We start from the raw sequence: 23,959 nt of genomic DNA, 5'->3' as shown, positions 1-23,959 counted from the left end.
TGTCAGAGGGAGAGCAGAGAAACTTCCCACAGTTCCTGGTCATTTGAAAAGAAATAGTATCTTCAAAGGAAAGGCCTTACTGGTGTCTGAAGTGCAAAACGTATTTCTCTTGTTGCAAGCTAACCTTGCCAAGGAGATTAGAATTTAAATACGGATGCTCTGGAGCCTATTAATCTAAGGTGATGGGGTAGCAGAGAAAGCCAGGGTTGCTAAGCATCAGGGTTGTTCAGGAAGAAGATGGTGCCCACTTAGGATGCAGATGTTTGAGTGCTGTCTCCTCTGCATCCGTCTGTCTGCTGGGTCACCCTTTGCCATTCTGAAGGGGGCTGGCAAGGGTGTGAACACCCACAGGACCCTCCCTCCAGCTTCGGAGCAGAGACAGAAGCACAGCCCTCTGTGGGAACTGGTCTCCCGCTCTCCTCAGAGACCTCCACCCCTGGACCCTGACCACACTGAGTGCCTGAACATCCCCTCCTCACCCTGCAAACCTACTCCACTTCCCACACCTACCACGGGACTGCTTCTGGCCTCATCCTCTTTCTTCCTGCCTAGGTAAGCCCCTTTTTATTCCCACTTCCTTGCCTCTACGAGTATGTCTCAATCTCCCCTCATTCAAAGAATCCAAACAGTCTTCCTTGCATTTCCTCATGTGCTAGCCACCACCCACCTTTCTTCTCCCCTTCACAATTTAAATCTCCCTTACAGACAGTCTGTACCACCTCTCTCCCCTTCCCAACACAACAGGTTTTGCCCCACACTCCACCACCCATAAAGACTCCAGGGACTGCCTTGTTAAATCCAGAGTACCACATATATCTACCTGACTGTCTCTTGGGTCTCATCTCTTGGATTTCCCACAGGCACACAAATCCACCATGTCCAAAATTGAGCTGGTCGCCCCTCCATTCCCACCACGCCCAGGACAAACTTTCTTCTGCTTTGTCCAGAGTCTTGATGACAAAACCGTTATACTCCCTGCAGACATAAAAGTTTTCTTTGCCTCATCCAGATTCTTCAGACCCCACAGACCCTCTGGTTTTTCCTTCCAATGGCTCTTTTCCCTGTCCATGGTGTCAGTCACCTCTTTAGTGAACGCTTTTTGGTCCATTGTTTCATTGCAGTGTTTTAGAGTGGGATAGAGTGGATGGACTCAGGAGGAAGGACTTCAGCTCCATCTCCAGTCTGTCCTCTCCACCCATTTTCCACAAACCCAGATTTGCAAATCTAACTCTCTCCTGCTTGAATAATTTCAATAGTTTCTTGATGCCTCAGAATGAAGCGCAAATATTAATATGACATATTAATATGACATAAAAGCATCTCACAGTCTTAGCCTCACTTCTATGATAGCTCAGTGTTGAAGAGCATGGACCACAGAGCTCCACCACGAGCTAACTGTGGGACCCAAGGAACGTTCTTAACCTCCCTGTGCTTTGGCTCCCTTCCTTGTGAACTGGGGATAATTGTAATAGAATTCATGGGGTGAGGGGAACATCCGATGTGTTAATATCCCTAGATGTTTTAGAGCAGCACCTGGCACGGGAGAATGCTAAGTGCATTTAATGTTAAGTCAGCTGTGTACATTGAGTCCCCGCCCTCACCTTTGGTCCCTCTTTTTCTCATGCATGCAAATATGTGAACATGCTGCCTTCACCACAGCCAACAGCATACAATTCCCCAAACACACCATGGTGGTAATTTCAGTCTGCGCTATTTATCAGCTGCTTAACCTCCTTTATCAGTATGCTTAAATCTTCTTCATTTCCCAGTACAACTGCAGCTTTTGCGAAAAGTCTTCCCTGAGACCCTGAGATGGCCCCCCACTGAGACGCCGTGGCACCCCATGAACAGCATTTTAGCATCCTTCACTTCAATTAGCTATTTTCCTAAATCTCAGAGTGGCCCTTGTGAACACTTAGCGCATGCCAGCCCTGTTCCAATCACTACATGTATTCTCTTATGCAAGCCTCACGGGCAGCCCTCCACCTGTATTAATCAGTGGTGAGCGTGTTTGTCATCCCTCCTAGGTTATGAGACTCTTTACGGGCAGGGACTATGTCCTGATTGTCTTTGAATCTCTGGCACCCAGTGAGATGCCCAGTGCATAGTGAGTACATAGTTAAGTTACTATCTTGTAAGTACACCAATGAGAAATGGACTACACTCAGAGAGGGATGGGAACATGCACAAATTACTGACACTGAGGGACATTTAGGGAAAGGATGGATAGCAGTTATATCTGAAATTCATCGGTGCTATAAACAAAGACTGCTGTAACTACCTCACCCCATCGTTAAGTGGTTATTACTATATGAACATTTTCTATAGGGTGGAAGGGTTAATGTGTTCTCATTTGATTCTGCACTGCCACATAATTTCAAGTCTTTCCAAGGACATAATAATCCAATTCATGATGACATTTTATTCCTCAGTCTTGATTCAAGGGTCACATGCAAAGTTCCAGAAGTTTTACATGGCCCTTACCTCATGGGTTGCCCGCCTTTGATGAAAGGTAAAGAGATACACACTCTGGCGACCTTTTCTTCTTGTTAAACACCAGATGGAATAGTCACAAATTATACAGAATTATAATCAGGGGGAGTTAATATTATAGTTTCTATGGCAACGGCCTAAGACCATAAACTCAAGTATGTGCCTCTTAATTGTTCCAAAGGGATATGATTTTATAAATCAGAACTGTGTAAAAGAAATTCAGAGAGAAATATTTTGATTTCAAATAATTTTTCTTCCCTACTCTTTGAGCACGCAGTAAATTCTATTTGTTTAGGCAGCAGAAATTGGTTAAAATCAAAACTATTTAGCACACTGAATAAAATATGTCTGGGTGACCTTGAAATTGATCTTGGCAGAGAGGGAGCAACATGCAGGCCCCCGGGCGTGCCCATGGGAATGGGCCAGCTCAACACTCAGGTCTGGAGTCCCAGATGATCCTCAGGACCCCCAGACCTAGCTTAATCCATTCCAATAATTGAAAGCTTACTAGCGGAGGATTCTGGATCCCCCTTCTACATCCTAGAGAACTGAATGTGATGTGAAGTTTAACCTGTTCGGGGTTGTGTTTGCTAAGGAACTACCACTGCTGGAATGAAGCTTGGATGACAAGGCCGGATCTTCCTGTTGGATTTGGAGGATGGCAAGCTGTGGACAGTACCCCCCAGGAAAATAGCGATGGTAAATGGCATCATTCCTTGGGGAAATTGTTTCACAGCTGACCTTTATTTTGCCCTTTCTGGGCATGTGTATAGATTAACCACCTGTCAATCAAGTATAATTTCATTTCCATAATCAGCTTTAACCTGCTTATTTTACAACTTTTAGAAAAAGAATATAAAACTTCACATATATAATTCATCTACTCTTGCTTTGATAAGCAGTTTTGAAGACAAGGAAAAAAATATCTGTGTAAGCATTTTTACTAAGCTATAAAATATAACCAGCCCTCCCTGATCCACAGTGATAAGATATAAGGCAAGAGAGAAAATAAAAAACTTGAAAAATAATTACAGATCATCCTTTAAATTGTTGTTCTTCCAGAACCTGATTTCTTTTTATGTTGTGTGACTTCTTTCAAAACTTAAATATGTGAGTATTTGTCTTCTAACTTGCCAATTCCACTAAGCAGTGGCAGCTATGACCCATCTCAGGTTTTTATAGAATCATATCCTAAGCCTCCATTTCTCTCTAAGATGATGATATAGAAAATCAGTGGGCTGGGGAATTATGTTTATTTATGTCTATTTCCTCAGGTGTTTGTATGTGATAGTGATGTGTATACCTACACATAGATGCATAAATATTCAGTACATATTCATAATGGAACCACATTACAAAACTGGATTTTAAGGAAGAAATTTGAACACTTTGTGGTGTTCTGGATTGAATATCTGAGGCAATTTCAAAGAGCTCTAATGGCAGCTAATCTTTTATGAAGTATGGATGGATGGTTAAAATTCAAACTATTAGAAAAGTCAACATGAGCCTGCCGACTTCCTGAATGTGTTGGGCATTGGCCAGTATGTGTGGTTAATGTCCAGATTCTAATCTGGGCATATGCCCCTGATGTGCAAAAACAGAAATCAAAACAAACAGCAGAAACATGAACACATCAACATTTCCTACATCTCGGATAGCAGAGGGAGAGGGCATGTGAGCCAACAGCCTGGCAGAGACAAACGTGAGGGTGTTTGTAGGTGGCAGAATAGGTGCAGGAACAGTGTAGTCCCATATTCTTTCCCGACTTCAAATTTTGGTGTAAGTAACCATCTCTAACCCAGGCCTTTTGGTTATCCACATGGCCATCTGCCCTCTCCAGCTGCAGGAAATATGTGGGCGAAATCAGCAATGATGTCCAAACTGGTCTCTGTAGAGCCACACACAGGGCTATGAACCATCTTTCTGATCAAAAGTGGAGACAACGAACTCACTCTGCCTCCCTCTGTACAACACAGGCATGTACCGGTGTGGCCCTGCCTCTGTCCAAGCTGTCAAGCACGGCCATGTGTGTTTCCAGTTTGACGCACCCTTTGTCTTTGCAGAGGTAAGTGGAAACTGGAGGAAAGCGCTCTCACTCCCCAACCTCTTAACACCTGAGAGAATAAGATGCAGGGTTGCCCCTTCTCCATTTCCCAGGTACATGATGTATGTTTCCTGTTTACAAATTTGACTACACTCTTTCCAACCACAACTTCTTAGTGCTAAATGGGATTCTTACTAGTTTTCCTTACTCATGCTTTCAGATTTTTTACCCCTAAAAGCGAATGATTTCCTGACCAATGAGCTAACTGCTCCAGAGAAATTAAGGAACCAGACCATTCAGGTAAAACATGGCAGAGAGAGTTTGTGAGTGAAAATTCAGAATACAGGACTTCCCTCTAAGACAAGCCCAGCAATCCACATAACACAAAATCCATACACACCCAAGTGCGGTCTTAGCTTGAATACTGCAGTCCATGTCCTGCCACTGGGCAGGAGAAGGAGGGATACAAAATTCCATTCCAATAGAGGAATGCAGCCCACTTAATGGGTCAGTAGGGACACTTGGTGAAGGGTCTGAAGGTTCAGAATAACTGGGAAGGGACTGGAACCAGAGGAAGCACTTAAAGTATGCTCCAAAGAGAGTGCTGAAGAGGAAATCAACAATAGGATGTGCAGGTGAGGAAGGCTGGGAGGCTGCTGAGGACTGGGGAGTATTCAGAAAGCTGAGAAGTATGGCTTTCCCAGAGTGCATTTGCATCAATTAATATACTGCAATAATCTTTCTCTCGTACTGAGTTCTTGCTATGTAATCACTTTACCTACCATCTGAGGCTCTTGGACACCCTTTAAAATGGGCGTTAGAATTCTCCCCATCCCACCAAGAAGAAAAATGTAGCAAACAGCAGTTAAATCACCTTTATGTATTCATCTATTCTATTTAACAAATGGTAAGATGTGAAGCTAGGTAGGTGCCTGTGCTCAGGCTAGAGACCATTCTATGCAACTACTCTAGAAGGAGAAATATCTGTTATAAGTATGCGCTAAGCACTGTGCTGTAAAGATGTCAGAGACTTCCCCTGTCCTTGGGGAGATAATTCTCGGGGTGGGGGGGTGACAGTGCCCTCCACACATCAAAAGTGAACAACAACAATGTAAGAGATGCCAAATACCGAATAGTTAGTTTCTCTGGTGTGAGAAACTGAAAATGTAAATGAGGACCAAAATGTATGATAGATAAAGTGAAATAGGGAGAAAAGTTCTAAAGGGGAAGGGGAAGGGGAATTTGTGGGGAGGGAGCATAGGGGAAAGGAAAGAAGGGAAAGGGAAAAATATGAAAAAAGGAAAAAACGGAAATAAAGTTTCTGTAAATAGGGGGGGTGGGGGATTGAAGGGAGGGCAGGGGAAGGGGGAAAAATAAGAACCAAGATGCATCATATAAAGGTACAAGTTCCTAATGATGAGTGTCATCATATTGCACACCTAAAATGGACCAATAAACTCAATGAATAAAGAAAAGAGAGAGACACCAGGGAACCAATCGTCAGATGAGCAATAGAGACAGCACACAACCTGCAGCTGTACGCAGACATGGGATAATGGGGAAATAAGGCCAGGAACTGAAGTAGGACAGCAAAGTCCGCAAGAAACTGTTTAAGCAAGGAGGGCAGCCTGAGATCAGACTGTGAGACCCTGTGTGAGTAGATGGTCAGTGACCTAACACGACTCCCCTGTGATTTTCTAACTTTAGGGTGTTGCAGTAGGCTGGGTGCATCCAATGCATTTTCAGCTTACAGCATCTTTAGCTTACAATCGTTTATCAGATGGTAACCCTGTCACAAGTCAATGGGTATCCGTATAGCCATGTGATACAAGCAGAATGATGTATAGTCTTGTGGGGAGGAGAGATGATCAGCACTTATTCCAGCAAAGGGGCTTAGAGAGAAGCCAGGGGAGGGAAGGGTTTTGGGAGAAAGAGTTGACTTGGGCATCTGCATGATATGTGGGCAGCTCAAAGCTCTGCAGACTTTCTAGCATACAGTGATTCATCAGGGTTTGGAGACTTGAAGGCTCAAGGAAGCCCACCTAGGGGCTCCTATCCTGAGCAATTAGCCCTTCACCAGGAGGGGTCTGGAGTGAGCCAGGCACTGGTGGCCTTGGGCAGCATGGATGGAGGTGAGAGCCAACGAGGGGGTCGTCACCCCTTCAGGAGAGATGGAAGGGCCTGAACTAGACAAATGGGAGCAGTCAGGAAAGGAGCTGTCGGGATTGAGGACTGGGCAGGAAATAAAGTGAGTGTTGATATTCAGACAGCAAAATCAGAGATTCAGAACACACAAGAGGTACCCTGTTTCTTCCACCATACCTGCTGCTGCTGCTATTTCGAGAAACCTCAGGAGGCCAGGCTTACTGTACTTGGAGTTTTATCTGTTTGATTTCACTTTGGGATTTGAAGATTTGTACAAACCTTCCCAGCTGCCACCTGGTAGTTTATGATGCCCCAAGAACCTCTTAATGGGAAATCACTCTAAAATCCACAAAGCCTTCTTTTTATATTTTTATGATGTTTTATTGCTGTAAAGAAAGAGGCAAGACCTCCCTGCACAAACGAATGGGCTAATAGCTGTTAATGCTAGCGCTCTTCGCTGCTATTAAATATAGATCGGGGTGTTAGGAATGTCATCAGGATTTGCAGTTTATAATTACTGCTCTCTCAGCCACTGCAGAGGCTTGTCTGGCAGAGGGTACAGTGTGCTGCTTTGGCTAGGGCTCAGCTCCAGGTCTGAGCCATTTATAAGAGAATTGCAGCTGCTGAATGGTTATGAGGCATCTTATCTCAAGGGTGCCTGGGGGGGCCACCATGAGGGGCATCGTAAGGAACTGAAATGAGTCTTTGTGTGACTCAGGTTTGAAGCCCTGGCTCCTTCCTTTCCCTCCTCCTTGCTGCAGTCATCCTGCCTCTTACTACCCCTCCTGCGTCAGCAGCCACTTGCCTGTTCTTGCTCCTCAGCGTGCAGACTTCCTTAGCCATTCCTTAGTCATTTCTGGACCAGGCCAAGCATCATGGACATTGACTTTTTTAGTTTTCCTAGGCTTTGGTCTCTTTTGGGTGAAAACAGAACCAGAAAGAAGAGGGGTATTGCAAGGACTGCATTGTCCCTGGGGTCCTTTACCTACCCTTCTTTGTGGACGCAAAGGGACAGGAGGAAGAGCTTTCATGACCACCCTCTGATTCTCTCGCCTCCTCCTCCTCCTGCCCTCTTTGCCATGGTGAGTTCCTCCAGTCCTGGAGACCCATTTCTCTTCTCCTTCCAAATCACAGTGGCCCCCGGGGTTCTAAAGAGACCAGATGAGAGTAGGGTGCCAGTAAGTGTCATGTCCTCTGAGTCCCCTGGTCACCAAGAGCTCGGGGTTCTCTGCAAAGAAGTCTCTTCTTGGTAAAGACAGTTCTCTGCTGTCTTAACTGCTTATTGCTTCATTGCCATCTTTACACCACCACACCCCAGCATGCCACACACAGGTACGTACACCACACACCCCTGTGTGTGCTCACGCACATGTGCATGATCACATGCACACACACCTGAAAGGCACTGGGATGTCAGTGACTGGCTCCCAGGGCCACACTGCCACCCCTTGCTCCTAAAGCTGCATCCCTCGGCCAGGCCAGCAGTTCTCCATATCTAACCTGCACAGTGCTTCTCTGCAGATTCTTTGCTCTCGATTCAAACTTCTTTGTTTTGTTTCCCTTGGTAGATGCAGCTCATTTTTAAGCATCTCATTTTCTGATCTAAAATAATTCACCTATTCCTTCAAATCCTATATAAAATGAGAGATTTATTTTGGCTTTTCTTCTTAATCTTCCTTATGCATCTTGCCAGAATTTTTTCAAAAATATCCTGAATCAGCCACTTCCAAGATCTCCACTGTTCCCCTCTGAGCTCAACACAGCACTCAACTCCACCAACTTGCCTCCTAACTCTCCTGCCTCTCTTCCCCTTCTTCTGTTTATTCTCCACACATCAGCCAGAATTATCCCTCAAAATGTAAATTAAAATATGTTACACTCCTGTCCTGAATCTTCCAGTGGTTTCCTCTCATGCTTACTATTAGATTGAATGTGAATCTTTATAGAATTCTACATATTCTGGTCCCTGGCTTCCCTTTCTTTCCAGCTCATTTCTCTATGGCCCTACTGACCTTCTTGCTCTTCTGGAAACACCCAACCATGCTCTTGTGTCAGAGTTTTTACTCATAGTTACCCATGCTTCCTACTCTGCCAACACCCTGTCTTCCTATGTTGGAAGAATACTCTGCATGTCCTGTTCCCTCCCTGCAGGCAGGCCTCAGTTGGGTCACCTCTTCAAAACGGCCACTCAGCCTACATAAACTGTGTCTATGTCCCCTGTTTCATCCTTCTACTCTGCCTCAGAGTTTATTCTCTCCCTTCTAGAATAGTAGCACCATGGAGCTAGGGTCTATTGCAGTCTCATTGCTGAGAGCAAAGTTCATGCAGAGCAGCTGGCACTAAATATTTGTTGAATGAATAAATGAATGAATGAATCAAATAAACAAGAGCTGGTGCAGAATAAGTGGCTAGGAACTGCATCCTGGAAATAGGGACCAAGCTGCATTTTCTAGCTCTGGCAGTCCTAGTGGGAGACAAGGCACGTGTATGAAGCAGCAGGGGGCACACACAGGGCTGGCGCAGTCGCTGGCGCAGTCTCTGGCACGTACAGGGTGGATGTTTGACAGATTGTACCAGGAATGCCCCGGGCCCAGGCAACCGTCTACTGCCTCAATATGCCCTGGAGAAGCAACCCTTCATCTCTGTTGGGAAATCAACGGGGGCTCTGCACGTGGTGCTGAAAACAAGGGCGGATTTCCGACTCCAGTAACAAGTAAGGCATTTGCTAGCCCTGCATATGCATTTACCTTCTATGGGTACAAGTGGAAGTTTACAGAGCGGGCCTTCTAGCCTGCTGAGGTTACAGCCCACCTTTTCTGAGGCCCCAGGCCCCAAGCCATGGCAGAGGCTGCACAAGAAGTGCCTGTGTCTGATGATGAAGCAAGGGTGCAGCATCATGAGCAGAGCACAAGATTTCACAACAGTATGCCCAGCTCCATGTGGCCATCACTTCCCCAAGTGTAGGACCAGAACTAGATGGTTACTGAGAATCCTTTCCATCCAAAAGCAGGAAAAGAAGTTAGCCTTGTACGTAGAGTCTTCACCAGCCACACCAATCTACCTACCACCCCTTTGAAGAAAGATTCAGAGAGATTCATTAACTCACCAAGAATCACACAGCCAAAGTCCCACATGCCTTGCCTTATACCCTACCCTTGACCACTGGTCCATTGGTCTTCTGTGGACCCTTTCACTACTATTTTTCTCAGCTCCCTCAGTTATTCTTTGGTGTAGCTGAATGGAGAACAAGTACACCAGTGGCTGGAAATGAAAAAGAGAGCTTGTGTATATCACTTGAAAAAAACCTTTCTCTCTACCTCCTACCTCAACGTGCAAGAAAAGCATCTCACCCTCATGTTTCTCCCGTCTGCTCCCCATAAGGGACCGTGTTGGTAGGATGCCCTACAGTTTTAGCCTCCACAAATTTCTTTTTTCTTTTCTTTTTATTATTATTACTTTTTTTTTTTTTTGGTACTAGGGATCGAACTCAGGACCTTGAGCCTATGAGGAAGGCAGTGGAACCACTGAATCTCTAGCCTTGTCCACAAATTTCTTAAGCCATGCTCAAGGGAAGCTCAAGATTTAGCCACTTTCCTATTTAGCCTTTTCTCCCAGGAAAACTGCAGGCCATTGTAAGAGCTGTTATTAAGAGGACATTTGTCATTGTCCTTGCTGTAATTTGCAAGTCAGTCCAGAGGGTAGCTGTTTGTGCCTACGTGGTCTCCTCCAGGGGTTGCTGAAATTCCCAGGGACCTCATCTAACATTTCCTTAACTTCTTTTTTCCCAAAATGACAAATATTTCTTGGTTAGCTGCTGTGTTCTCTCCTGTCCTGATCGCTGATTTCACATTCCAGCCATTCCTTCCCTCTAATCTTTAGGTCACAACTCCTGCGTGTCCTGCACTTTCCACTTGGCTATTACTGTTTAGCCAGCTGCCCAGCCCCATCCCACTGCTCCCAGAGTATCTTGGGCTTATCCTCTAAGGGTACTCACTGCCTTGTACTTCAGGGATTCCAAGGCCTTGGTGTTCATTAGAATTGTCTGAAACCTCTTTAAAAATACAACAGATCTAAGGCCCACCCAAGGCCTCCTGAATCAGGCACCTACTTTTGAAAGCCCCCAGGTAATTCTGACAAATGGAATCTCCCTTACTACCATGTAAGCCCTATAATGGAAGGATCAAATCTATTTTGTTCATTATTAGTGCTCTAGCACCTTGAATGATATCTGAGAATACTATTAAATAATAGATAACTATTGATAACATTTGCTGAGAGTTAGCTCTCTGCCAGGCACTATGATAAGTAGTTTATGTGCATTTCTTTCAGTTCATTCTGCCAGTCATCCTGTAAGGAAGAGCAATTATTGCACTGCTTAAAAGAAGGGGACTGGAGCTGGGAAAGGAACTTGGAAAATAGGTAGTAAATACGTCTGTGATTGTTGGCAGTGCTAATCACATTTCTATCTGCTACCATGTTAATAAATGGGACACTGCAAAAAATGATCTTAAAGAATACAATTGGAGAACTGAAGTGTAGCTTAGTGGTAGAGCTTTACCTACCATCCCCAAAGCCTTGTGTTTGGGTCCACAACATTGCAAATCTAGAATATATATATGTATATCTATACAGATAGATAGATATTATATCAGAGACATTCTGAGGAATCTTGGGATATTCACATCACATTCATGCACAGGTTTAGACAGTATCTCTACAAAATAATGTGGGAAAACCGAACATTGGGGGAGCTTGGAGATCAGCCACCATAGTCCCAAGATGCTATTTCCAAGTCTTACAAATAGCATTTTTTAGTTGCTGAGCCACCAAAAAATTGCCTGAATTCCTCCTGGATTGGCTAACCTTATATTTCAATTAAATGCTTTTTGGCTGCAAGTAATAGAATTAATATGACTGAAACCATTGAGGGCTTATTTTTCATAAAGAAGAAATCTTAAACCAGGTGGTCCCAAGGCTGGCTTAGCATTGACTCACTTCATTGAGCCTGCAAATGCCCCTCCCCTTCCCCATCAGCCAGCCTCTATGGTGGGCAGAGCTGCTCTTCACCATCCCAGTGGTCACAGCAGTTCCAGTGTCGCTCCACCTCCCATGCAAACATCTGCAATCCAGAAGGGAAGGACAGATCTCCTGTGCAATTCTCTGCTTTCATAAAGGAGAGAGTGCTTTCTGAAAAGCCTCTCCTTTCTGGAAGTAAGTCTCATGGCCTCTGCTGGGTTAAAAGAGATCTGGGAAGGCAAGAAATGGGCATGTGTTTCCGGGAGGTGGAATTATCAGGAAGAAAAAGGAGAGAAATAAATGGTTGCTACTTAGACATCTGCTAACCCCAGTCCCTGTATGTTCTCTACTTAAAATCCTCATGATCAATCTAAAGTGGATTTTCCCTTTGGAAATTTTTTGTGAATTCTATATTATGTTTTTATTGGTATTTGCAATACATAAAGTTTACATTCACTTTGAGGGATATATATATATATATATATGGAATATATATAATGGAATATATATATATGGAATATATATAATGGAATATATATATATGAGGAATATATATATATGAGGAATATATATATACATATCTGATCATCTGATCACATGTAGTCCCCTTCCCATAACCCACTATCTCCCTTTCCCTGATCTCCTTCTCCATCTCTAAAGTCTACCTCTATGTTTCCTACCATTTCTCCTTTATTTTACTCTTTAATTTATTCATGTTTTGAGTTTCACATGGAAGAGAAATTATGCAATATTTAACTTTCGGTACTGTTAAAGCAAGCTTGGCCCTATGAATCCAGTGCTGTTGAAGAAAGGCACATGCCAACTCTAGGGCTTCTACATGTCTACCCCATGGGAAGTTAAAGATTGTAGCAACAAGGAATTTCTTTCATTGTTTATTGAGACATATTTGGATTTTATGGGTACACTAAGATAATTTGATTTGTGTATACAATTTGTAATAATCAAACCAGGTTAATAAGCCCTTCCATCTCATCAAATGTTAGCCATTTTTATATGTTAGGAACTTCGTACTTTTCTGTTCTGGTCCTTTTGAAATATATTATAGATTGTTTTACCTGATACCCTGCTGTGCTATAGGAAACCAGACCAATTCCTCCTGTCTGTGTTCTGGTTATCTTTCTTTATTAAACATTTTCCATGCCCTTCCCAGTCTCTAGTGATCACTATTCCATTCCTTTCCTTACAAGATAGACTTTAGCTTCCATCAACCAGTGAGAACTTCTTGTATCTGTCTATTTGTATCTGTCCTGTTTCACTCAACACAATGACCTCCAGTTCCATATGTGTTGTGTCAAAGGGCAGGATTTCCTGTTTATGACTGAATAATATATAAATATAAAATATATATAAATATAAACTATGTATTATAATTATATATATATTATTTCCTTTATCCATTCATCCACTGATGGACCTCTGGGTTGATTCCATATTTTAGCTACTATGAATAATGCTGCAGTTGGCAACCATGACATTTGGTGGATTTGATGATGGCTAAGGCTCTGCTTTCCTGTTTGCAGGTCAACAGTGATCTTATTTACATTACAGCTAAGAAGGATGGCACACATATGGTAGAAAGTGTGGATGCCACCCACATTGGGAAATTGATTGTGACCAAACAAATTGGAGGAGATGGCATACAGGATATTACTGATACTTACAAGTTCCAAGAAGGTAATTTACTACAAACGAATGTACTTTTTTAACCTAACTCTATTTCATACTGTCACCTTGTGTGGGTTCCAGAGAATCAATAATGCTTCCAGCATTATGCCCTACCTAGTCTGTTACTGCAAAAGTACTAACTTCTGTAAGTGAAAGAAACATCACAAGCACAATTTTCCATGTAGTTTTGTTTGTTTCAGTGCTTTGAGCAGAATTCCTTTTCTTGTGGTTCATGAAGTGAGTTTGTTTAAAGTCTAATCTATTTAAACAAAATGTAGACTATATTCTTGCTCTCAAGAAACTTAATTTTAAGTAATCCTATTAGAAAACATTGCACAACTAGCATAATTTTAGTTCAGTAATGCAAACTTAAACACTTCACATTTGTTTAGTACTTTACAAATTATATTTATACATTGTTCCATTAAATTATCATGGAAACTTTGTGACATTGATAATGCAGTATTAATAGAGTGTAATCTCACTAACTCAGTCCAATTAGGTTGAAGGCCAGTTTCAATTATAAAATAATATTATGATGGTTTGTTAACTTTTATTTTAGAGACTGTTTCAAATGCTTCTCCTGAGTTCAGTTGCATTTCTATCAATATTGAGTGTCCACTCCATACCTGTAATTCATTTGGTGCAGGGGATCCTGGTGTGAGCAGGTTGTGGTTGATAGGATAATTATCCAGAAAGAACTTTGGGAACAAAGAAGAGAGACATTCAGTCCAACCAAGAGATTCAGAAAAGCAAAGCACAGGAAGGAAAAGACACAGACCTCAGTTAAAGAAAACGGAACAGGAGTTTCTGTACAGCTGAGCATAAGAGGTGTGAAACAGTCCCATGTATTTAGATTATATAAGGCATCAAGCTCAGAATCCCCAGTGGCTGGATTCAAAGCTGCCCAAGGTCAACATCAACCAGGAAATGAAGATACTGGGTTCCTTGATGGGAAATGTGGAATATATTTCGCAAATCATTTGCCTCTAGAAGTTCTTAGAAGAGCTGCATTTATTTTAGTGAATGGATAAAAATGATGAGTAATTAGCATATATCTAAACATTCATCAGTATTCCTAGAATGCTAAGAAGCACAGGATTTGTTTTAAGCATTTTAGACAGTCTCCCTGCTCTTATTTACAAAAGCAATTTGCACTATAAAGAAAAAGCTTGTTGAATAGAAAATGCATATACGTGGTGCTAGAAATTCATATTTTTATCATCTAAACTAGTGTATCTTTGTAAAACTACTATATCTTTGAAAAAGTTTATACTTTCCTTCATTTGGTTATTATCTGCTGCACAACGGAAGGGTTTTGTTTTTCTTTTCTTTCTTTTTGGCATTTTCCCAAAAGAAAATTTAAAGACAATAGAGCAAAATAAAAACAAAATAAGCAGTGCCCCCTTGCTATGGAGTTTCCAACAAAAGGATTTGGAAAGGGAAAGCAGAAACCCCATAGAAAATGTGAGAGGAACTAGCTGCAACAGTCTTCCATTTATCCGTTCATACGTGTATCCATTCAGCAGCTTGCTCTTAACCACCTGCTGTGTTCTAAGTGCCGTGTGGGGGTGGAGACACACAACCTGGCCTTCCCCTGTAGCTGTGGAGAAAATCAGAACCAAGCCCTTGTCATCCTGGCTGAGGATCTCTTCAACAAGGGCCAGGCAGATGCTGTGGGGCTCAGGGAAGGACTCCCAACCCAGACACTGGTCATAGAGGGGCCCATGGTCCCTGCAGTGCTGCGGTGCCTACACAAGATGTCACCACTGTCAGAGTGGAACGGAGAGGGCAGTTCATCTGTTCCCATCTCATAGTTTGTCTCATCCCCAAAAGAGGTCATGTGATTTGCTCACTTGTTTAACACTGAATGGGCACCACTCACAGAGCAGTAGGTAGAGCACTGAGTCTGAAGAATAAATCAAAATTAGCAAGAGAAGCTGGGGAAAAGAGTCTCCAAGAAAAGACCCAAGGGAGGTACTGCAATGTGAATTCTCCTTCCTTGGAAGACATGAGTCCTGATCAGACAGGGGAGGGAAAGAAAGAGGAGGCCAGGAGCAGCAGTCAGTGATGTGTGTGCCCAGATATCTTATCAAAAACATGCAGCAGGGCACAGCTGCCATTAACTGTCACTCTGGCACATGACAGTGGACAATAAATCAGCAACGAGACAAGATCAGATGCCAAGAGAGGACAGATCCGAAATCAGTGTGCAAAAGAGGAGTTCGGAGGTCGGCTGGGGATGGACAAAGATTAAAACAAAGAAAACGCTCCAGCTCTCCATGAGAAAGCCTGCTGAGGTCCACTGCTCCAGAATTTGGCAAGGGGGCCAGGCTCGCAGGGACCCATCTAGATGAACCCCTAGATTCATACAGTAAGACACTCCCCATCCTGCTTTGGGAGACTGATTTCAGGTGCATAGTTTTTAATCAAGGAGAACATATGCATCTGTAATTCAGACTTTGGAAATGACCCCAGGGAATGCTGTTTTGAGAAAGGGGTAGGGATTCCATCTCAGTATGGTGGCAAGATGTCTGCCCCAGGCAGGGGGCTGGCAGCATCCCTGGCTGTGTGTTTGCCGCACCCTGGTTCTCACAGTGACCCTCTCCTACAATGTCTCTGAATCTCCAGAGGCTAAGTGTAGACTCTAAAGTATGGAGATGAGTAGCAATGCAGAAAAAAAATTATGACCAGATTTAGGAGAGAACTCTGTTAACTATTTAAATGGTTGGAGGATCATTTTTCACTTCTACTAACTAAAGCTTATTATCAATTTTATAAATTTTTTCAAACTGTAAGATCTATTGTGGCAATAGATCTTCTTTTATGATGGGGTCTCCATCCAATCCCTTCTTTGCCCCAACAATTATTCCCTCTATTACTTGTATTTTTATCCCTCCTTGCTATTTTCTCTTTCCAATTAACAGTTCAGTGTCTCCTGCATTAAAAATTTTACAATCACATTCAGCACTGTACTCCCTAGCAGACATGCCCTGCTGTGTTCCTCCCGAAGGAGCTGCCTGGAGTAGCATTTGTCTGCTCCTTTCCTGATCATTCCTTGCCCTTGGTACCCTGATTTCTGCTACCAGCAAATCCTTGATACTTTTCTTCAACAGGGACAAGACCACCTTTTGTGTGTGGAATAAAAGTTTTTCAGACCCCACCTTGTTTGACCCACCCGTACTTTCTGATTATGTTATTCACATCCCTTTCTTGAAATTCTCTGTTTCTGTAACATGATTCCTCCTGGTGCCATAGCCCCCTCCATTCCTCCCTTTGTGTTTCCCATCTCCTTTTGAAACTCTCAGCTTGCTTTCTTTACTCCTTTCTGAATGCTGCTTGGCTCCACCCTTCATTCCTTGGGCTTCATTCACACCTTCTATATGACTCCCTCCATAGCTGCTGCTAATGCTCGCTAATATATGAACATGCAGATGACTCCCAGGTCTGTGCCAACCCAGACTGGACCCAAGGGTCCCATGGAAGCCTGAAAGTGGATCCTCCCAGAGTCCACTTTCTCTCATCCCTCTGCATCCAATACAGTTCCTCCTGCACCCCCTGTCCTAGTGAAGACAACCACCCTTACCCAAATTCAGCAACTGGGGAATCAGTCAGGCAGCAGGTTTGGGGTCCCTCCCGCCTGTTCCCAGGCACCGCACCCTGTGCCCTCATCTGTCCCGGCATCTGTGAGGCTCACCTCAGTGCCAAGATCATTCTTCACCTGCCCTCTGTACCCACAGGAAAGGCCTGTTTCGCACCCACACCTAGTTCAGTGCCTGGAGCTGTAGGGGTCCCTCAGAACCTCTGGGCCAGCCAAGTCCCAGGGCTGGAGACAGAGAGGTAGAGACGGCAGACCCCATCCCCGCTCTCAGGGCCTTGTGTTCCAGCTGGGGAGGTCATGTCTCACGGGGACAAGCGCTGTGACAAGGAGAAGGAAAGGAAACCAGGTACACGGGAGTGGGAGATGGGAGGACTGGGGTGTGCAGACAGGCTACACAGGCAGTGGGGCGGGGCTCAGACGCCGGTGGATGTTGGCGCTTAGACTCGGACAATGGAAAGGCGAACCATGAAAACGCTTTGCTGTTACACCCTAATTAACAGGAAGATGTTTTCAACCTTGTTCCTGGAGGCTACTGAGGAATCTCAGAAAACAGTCTGGCGTTAGAGAATCCCAGTGTTGCTCACAGCCCTGAGTTATGTAAGACAGCAGTGCTCAGAGCTCAAGCGCAGACAGGCAGGATGACCCTTGCAGCCCTCTCCACTGAGCCTGCGCTTCCTGCAAGGGCCCAAGGCAGATGCTTCCCCGCCAGGAAGCCCCAGCCGCAGGAGCCTTTCTCCACCTTTCTCCACCGTTCCCTTCTCCTGAGGCAGCTCAGCGCCTCTCCCACAGGCAGCTCCTCTCTGGACAACTTCCTGCGGCTCGAATTTGCCTCCTGCATTTTGCCTAAATGCATATTTGGCCCCCATCCAAAGTGATAATCATTAATGCCCTCTTTCTCCTGGACTTGTCTGCCAGATGATTTCTGCTAAAATACCTCCCGAACGTTCAGGCTCCTCAGCCCTCGGCGCCTTCATCCCATCTCCCTCCTATCGATCTGCAAACACGTGCTCTAGCCCATGCTTGCCCTGGACCAATTGTTTCTGGCACATTCTTACAGTCTCGACAACCAGGGAAATTGTTAATACACACACAAACTCGTTTGTAGGCAATGCCAGCTGGCATTTTCTCTGACCTTCCAGAGTACTTTGGGCTTATTACACATCTGCTCATCTACTCATCTTCTCCCTCCAGTCCACCTAAGGACGCCATGCAGTCGCTCTGCTTACTTTACAGGTGGTATTTTCACAGCCTGGCTGGTAGATTGTTATGAGGATTTGATGAAATAATGCACAAGCATTGATCCCAGTGCCTGGCGCATAATTAGTGCTAAATGGTAGCTGTTATGATTAATTGGCCTTTTCACCATTACTGCATTCAATTATTAACGGTAAAGTAGAAGATAATATCTTTAAATTAACATAATTATAAAAGCTAGCTTTCTTATTTTGAACTGATTTTTTCCCACTAGCCTTTCTCATTAGCATTTTTTACAAGCTAAGGAATTTGCTTTCATCTTCTCATCTCCGCTCTCCACAGTGCATGAGGGTGCACCCAAAAATATTTATGTAGGAAAAAAAAAGGCGACCATCCCTCTGCACCTCCCTGTGGCCTCCGCAAAGCCAGGCACTGCATCCATAATGCTAAGCACCACTAACCTGGTATGTCAGCACCTGAGGCAGAAGCGCCCTTCAGGCCCCAACGAAGATCCTCATTTCTTGCTTCCATACCTGCACAAAGCTATCTTTTTGTTCTTCCACAGCAAGCTGTCCTTCATCTCTAGCTCCCTTCATCTCCACCATGACAGCCTTAGAAACTTCCCATGAGACATTTTCCTCAAAATAGCGTCCATGCCTACATTTGTGTTGAACTTCAGTGCACTGCCACATGCTAATAGGGACCCCTCAAAAACTCTTCAGGCCCAGCATGATGTCATATGCCTGTGATCCCAGCACTCTGGAAGACTAGGCAGGAGGATCACAAATTTGATCCCAGCCTGGGCAATTTAGCAACTTAACAAGACCCTGCCTCAAAATAAAAACTGGGCTGAGGATGTAGCTCAGTGTGAAGGGCCTGTTCAACCTCCAGTACCACCAAAAAATAAAAACAAAATGTTCATTGTCAAATGCATCTGGGAGATCCTGTGAGCCCTGCTGTTGGAGGGTTTTGTCTCAGAACCTCTGATAGGCTAAAGAAGGATGTGAATCCACAGGAGGCTCTAGACAGCATGAGGAAAGCTGGCTAACATCTCACCAGAGCCCAGTGTTCTAGGGCAGCCGACAATTTGGGGACAAGCATTCTCTGCATTCTACCGGGAACCGGTGGCCACTGTGGAAGGTGTAGAAGCTCAGGGCAGGAGTTCTCCAGGGTCAGCACAGGAAGGGACAAGTGGGCACTGTCCAGGAAGGAGGGAGGAGGAGGGCAGGTTTTGTCTGGGGGTGGGGGAAAGGACTCACGAGTCAGAGAAAACTAACATTGCAGGAGATAGAGTGGCAGGAAACAGCTATTTCCAACATCTTTGTTTAGAGGACCACAAATCCTAGCTGTGTGGCTTGGACTTGGAAAGGGGAGCAAATTGAGAACATAGTTTGAGAAGAGTTAGATTGGAATAATTTTACTGGAATAATTGCTCTGGAGAAACAACCCTCAGACCTACCCCTTCAGTAATCCTCTTCCCTGATAGACTGGCACAGCCACCTACTGACTGGGCAGCTAGCACAGGTCACTGACTCTGTAACCCTGGTTTTGCAGAACTGATAGCAAGTATGTTGGCGCCTGCTTGTACGGGAGGGTGTGAGCTTACAGAGGCCGTCCAGCAAGAACAGCCAGGGTGTGCTTAGGAAGATACTGTTCTCTTTGGTGTTGTGTTTCTTTTTTCCTATCATTTTCCCTGGGTCTCTCCTAGGTCAGGAAGAAGAGAGACTGGCCCTAGAAACTGCCCTCATGTACGGAGCAAGAAAGGACATGAAAACAGAAGGTGTGGTCAAATCAAGGTCAAATGTGAACATGGATTTTCAAGTGGAAAATGCTGTTCTGGGGAAGGACTTCAAGGTCACCATCACTTTCCAGAACAACAGTCCCAACCGTTACAACGTCACAGCCTATCTCTCGGGCAACATCACCTTCTACACCGGGGTCTCCAAGACAGAATTCAAGAACGAGACATTTGATGTGGTGCTGGAGCCTTTTTCTTGTAAGCTAACCGGGGTGTGGTCCCTCATGACTTGTTATTACCTGGCTCTCTGTCTCCATCAGTGACACTATCCACTCATAGCTCTCAAGTAAGGTTCTCCCCAGAGCTGGGGGTGTAAACCACACAGCGAGAATTCACCTCTTCTAGAAGACCCTCAACTTCCATCTTTGTATCTCACACCCAATCTCAAACATCAGCCTTCCAAAGCTTAGAGCCCCCAAAATCATGAGAATTAAATGTTACCTCACTTCTGACTACTCAATGTACAGTCCATGGGTTGGCAGCATCTCCCAGCACTCCTGAATCAGAATTTGCATTTTAACCAGTGGAGTACACAGGAAAGTATGTAAAGCACTCATCTCAGAAAAGAGAACCCTGGTGTTAACTCTGCCCTTCCCTGGCAGAGCTGGCTGCTGACCTAGACCGTGCAATCCGGGAGCTGCTGAAGAGCTTCAAGCTCTCTGGCATCCCTCAGGGGCCTCTTTCAGATCCTTCATCTCTTCCATCCTTCCTTGCACACATATCTTTCAACAAGCATTTTTATCACTCTAAAAACTCAGAATACCCTAAGCAGGGTGGGACTGATACACTGTAGCTTGCACTGAGGATTACAAGTTTGACTGATCTCGTCTTTCCTGGGGTGCTTGTATTCAGTGGGCACAACAGTCTGCCACAGAACTGGCAGGCTGTGTCAACCAGAAGAAACTGGTGTGCAGGCAGTGAGTCGAGTCAGACAGATGGGAGAGGAAGGACCTGACTGACTATGAAGGGTACTGGCTTTCTGTTCATCTGACATGTGGCACTGAAAAGGGAAAAAGAGATATACATGTACTAATTTTTACAAAGCAAAGGCAGGTAAGACTGTGTGCCCCTCTGGGATGATGAAATCACATGTCTCAATTCTTCTCCGGTTTGCAAGATTTGGTGGCTGTCCCTCATCACAACACCCCTCGTGAGGACATTTCCCAGAAACGTGGGAAGCTATTCTTTACAATTCTAATTCCAAGAACTCAAAGGAAGTGACTATCTGTAGCTTTGGAAATATAGCTCACAGTTAAGAAATCACCATGGTATTTTCTTTGGAAACTAGGAGATTTAACACTTTTTAAAAATCTCAAGTGGGAGGAATAGATCTTCGTAGGAAAGAAAAGTCAGCCTAAAGGACTGAAGAAGAGGATAGTCACCTAATTTTTTAGAACAGGCAGACACATTCACTTTAAGAGAGCCTGAGACTTGGAATTAGACAGATCTGGAAATGAGGTGTGAGTCTGTCGCCTATGAGCTGTGTGTCCCTGGACACACTGGTATCTCTCCTCATCTGCATGCAGGAGCAGCACTGCTCATACCATAGGACAGTTCCTTTCCTCCCTGAGCGTGGAGTTAGTGTGTGGATAGAAGGCTCTGCTGTGCACTGGGGACACAGCAGTCCCCACCCTCAGGAAGTTTCTGGTCTTGTAGAGAAAACAGACAATAAGCAATTAAACAAATGACTCCATAGTGTGATTACACGTGCAATAGGAAAATATAAAGCAGGCGAAGAGTGACAGCGAATGCTGTTCCTGGGGGTGGAGTGGCCAAAGAAAACCTACCTTGTAGGGTAACATTGATCAGAGACCTGACAAAAGGGCAAGAATGAGCATTGCAGCCAGAAGAAACTGTGCAGAGGCCCTGGGGCCAGAGCATATCTGATACATTCCGTGAGCAGCAAGGACTAGAATGGGAGCTGCTGTGATTGGAAGTGTGATTCTTGGGGTGCTGATATTGGGAGGTAGTGAAACCTTTGAGAGTTGGAGCACAGAGGAAGACTATGAAGCAATGGGAACATTCCCCTCTGAAGGGACCGATGCTATTCTCAGAGAGTGAATGTGTTCCTAGGAGAGTGCTTGACGCAAACCAAAGGTGCTCTGTAAGCTTGGCTGCTCTGCACAAAGCCAGCTCTCTGTCTCTCCAGCATGGAATAATACAGCCAGGATCCCAGCACCATGCTGCTTGAATCATTCAGCCACCAGAATTGTGAGCCAAATAACCTCTTTTCTTTATAAAGTACCCAACCTCAGGTAGTTTGTTATAATAATAGTAAACAGGCTAAAACAGGAGCAAAAGTGAAAAGAGGGAGACATAGCAGGTGCAGACCATCAAGAGAACTTTCTGCCCTTGTAAGAACCTGGGCTTTTATTTCCAGTGAGATGAGAAGACACCAAGCATCTGACATGATCTAACTCAGGTTTTGAAAGCTCACTTTCACCACCGCATTGAGAAGACACTGTAGAGGAAGAAGGGCTGAAGCTCGGAGACCAGTTAGGATGCCAGCGCATCATCCAGCTGAGGGATGTGGTGCAGCAGTGGAAGTAGTGAGGACCAGGCAGATGTGGCTTCTCTGAAGGTAGAGTTCACCCGATGGGCTCACGGCTTGGATATGTGTGAGAAGAGGAAAGTGAGAAAGAAATGAAATGAGAGAATACACGTGAAATGCTTTACACATGGTAACTTGCAACATTTGGGGAAACTGAAGCTAGAAAGATGAGTTGATGTGTTCAAGGCCACACCCAGAAATTCATGGCAGAGCAGGTGACAGAACTCAGGTCCCATTCAGGCAGTTAGGTGTAAACTCGGGCCCCAGTGGGTTGGCTCCCTTACTCGTGCCTCCGTGACCTGGTGTCCAGCATGGATCTGTAGACAGTGAACTAAACATTCACCTTTTCCCACCTCAACAGTACCGTGTATGTCAGTCTCCTTCCCCTTCTCTCTCTGACCCAATTAAAGAATGAGCTCATAGCACCTATTGTGCTGGCAGGTTATGTTATCCTCTTAGTCACTGACCTAGGGACAGCTGACCAAACATGAGCCTGAGTCAACAGTAACATAGTTCCCACCCACTCAGCCACCCCAGGGCTTGTCCTGAATTACTTGAAGGGAACTGGAAACTCTTTCTTCTTTAACTCTGCAGGTAGTTGGCATTAATTACATGCAATAAATTGCAGACTGCGATCCAAAATAAACTGCCTTATATCACAAAAAGCCTTACGGTTCTAGAACTCGATCTAAGCCATCCTCTGTTGCAGAGAAAGTTTTCCAAGTAGAATGGGAGACAGACTTTCCAGATGATGATAAAAGGGAGTGTGTGGGCTAGAATCAGTTTGGGAGATTTGAATAACTTAAACCTCTCAATACCTTCAAAGGTGCTATCATTACCACTTGGCTATATTTAGTTTTCTTTGCTTTTTGGAAAAGCGATGAGGCAGCTCCAGTCTGTGTCTCCCTTGGATTTCCCCAGACACTGTAAATGATATTGGCAGCATCCCAGCTCTGCTGCTCATAGAGTGAAAATCTATTCCTCCTTCTCTTGCCATGCTTAATAAACTTTATCTAGAACAATTTCTTGTGCAGTGGCAAAACACAGAGCTTACATAATGGACTATTTCAGGAGCTCTGTTCTCTGGGGCTCGGAGGGACAGCCCAGTTTCTTTAGTGCTGTGATTTAGGGAATGTCCTACCTCCAAGAAGAAAGGCATCCTGATGCTGAGATTGTAAGGGTAGCAAGAGCCTCTGTAAGATAGGTCGAAAGAAGGCAGGCATATCCCACTAGCCTGAAGAAGCCTAGAGGTCAAACACAGCCTCCAGAGGCAGCTGGGGCGAAATGCATGTTCTTCAAGGCCTGCATCAGTCATGGGCTGTGACAAGCAGCACATGTGCCCATCGGAGGTGATATCCAATCCAGGAAGGCTGGCACCTCACGCATCTGGACAGCTCACTGCTAGGAGAGCCATGGAGGAGGCAGGGTCCA

The 23,959-nt window shown here is 44.6% G+C and overlaps 1 protein-coding gene across 1 annotated transcript in view; it reads left to right on the top strand.

Moving 5' to 3' along the window:
- F13a1 (coagulation factor XIII A chain) overlaps positions 1-23,959 on the top strand; it is a 156,325-nt gene that overhangs the window by 107,064 nt on the left and 25,302 nt on the right. The window contains exons 9-12 of the mRNA XM_004847742.4: positions 3,089-3,192; positions 4,470-4,558; positions 13,240-13,393; positions 19,888-20,175. Of these exons, the coding sequence (XP_004847799.2) occupies positions 3,089-3,192; positions 4,470-4,558; positions 13,240-13,393; positions 19,888-20,175 (635 nt within the window). The remainder of the gene's footprint in view (positions 1-3,088; positions 3,193-4,469; positions 4,559-13,239; positions 13,394-19,887; positions 20,176-23,959) is intronic.

The sequence above is a fragment of the Heterocephalus glaber genome, unplaced genomic scaffold (assembly GCF_053883595.1).
Source record: "Heterocephalus glaber isolate CG9 unplaced genomic scaffold, H.glaber_assembly_v1.0 deba00001472, whole genome shotgun sequence".
Lineage (NCBI taxonomy): Eukaryota > Metazoa > Chordata > Mammalia > Rodentia > Bathyergidae > Heterocephalus > Heterocephalus glaber.
The sequence above is the reverse complement of the archived record's forward strand: the minus strand, read 5'-3'. Positions and strand labels throughout refer to the sequence as shown.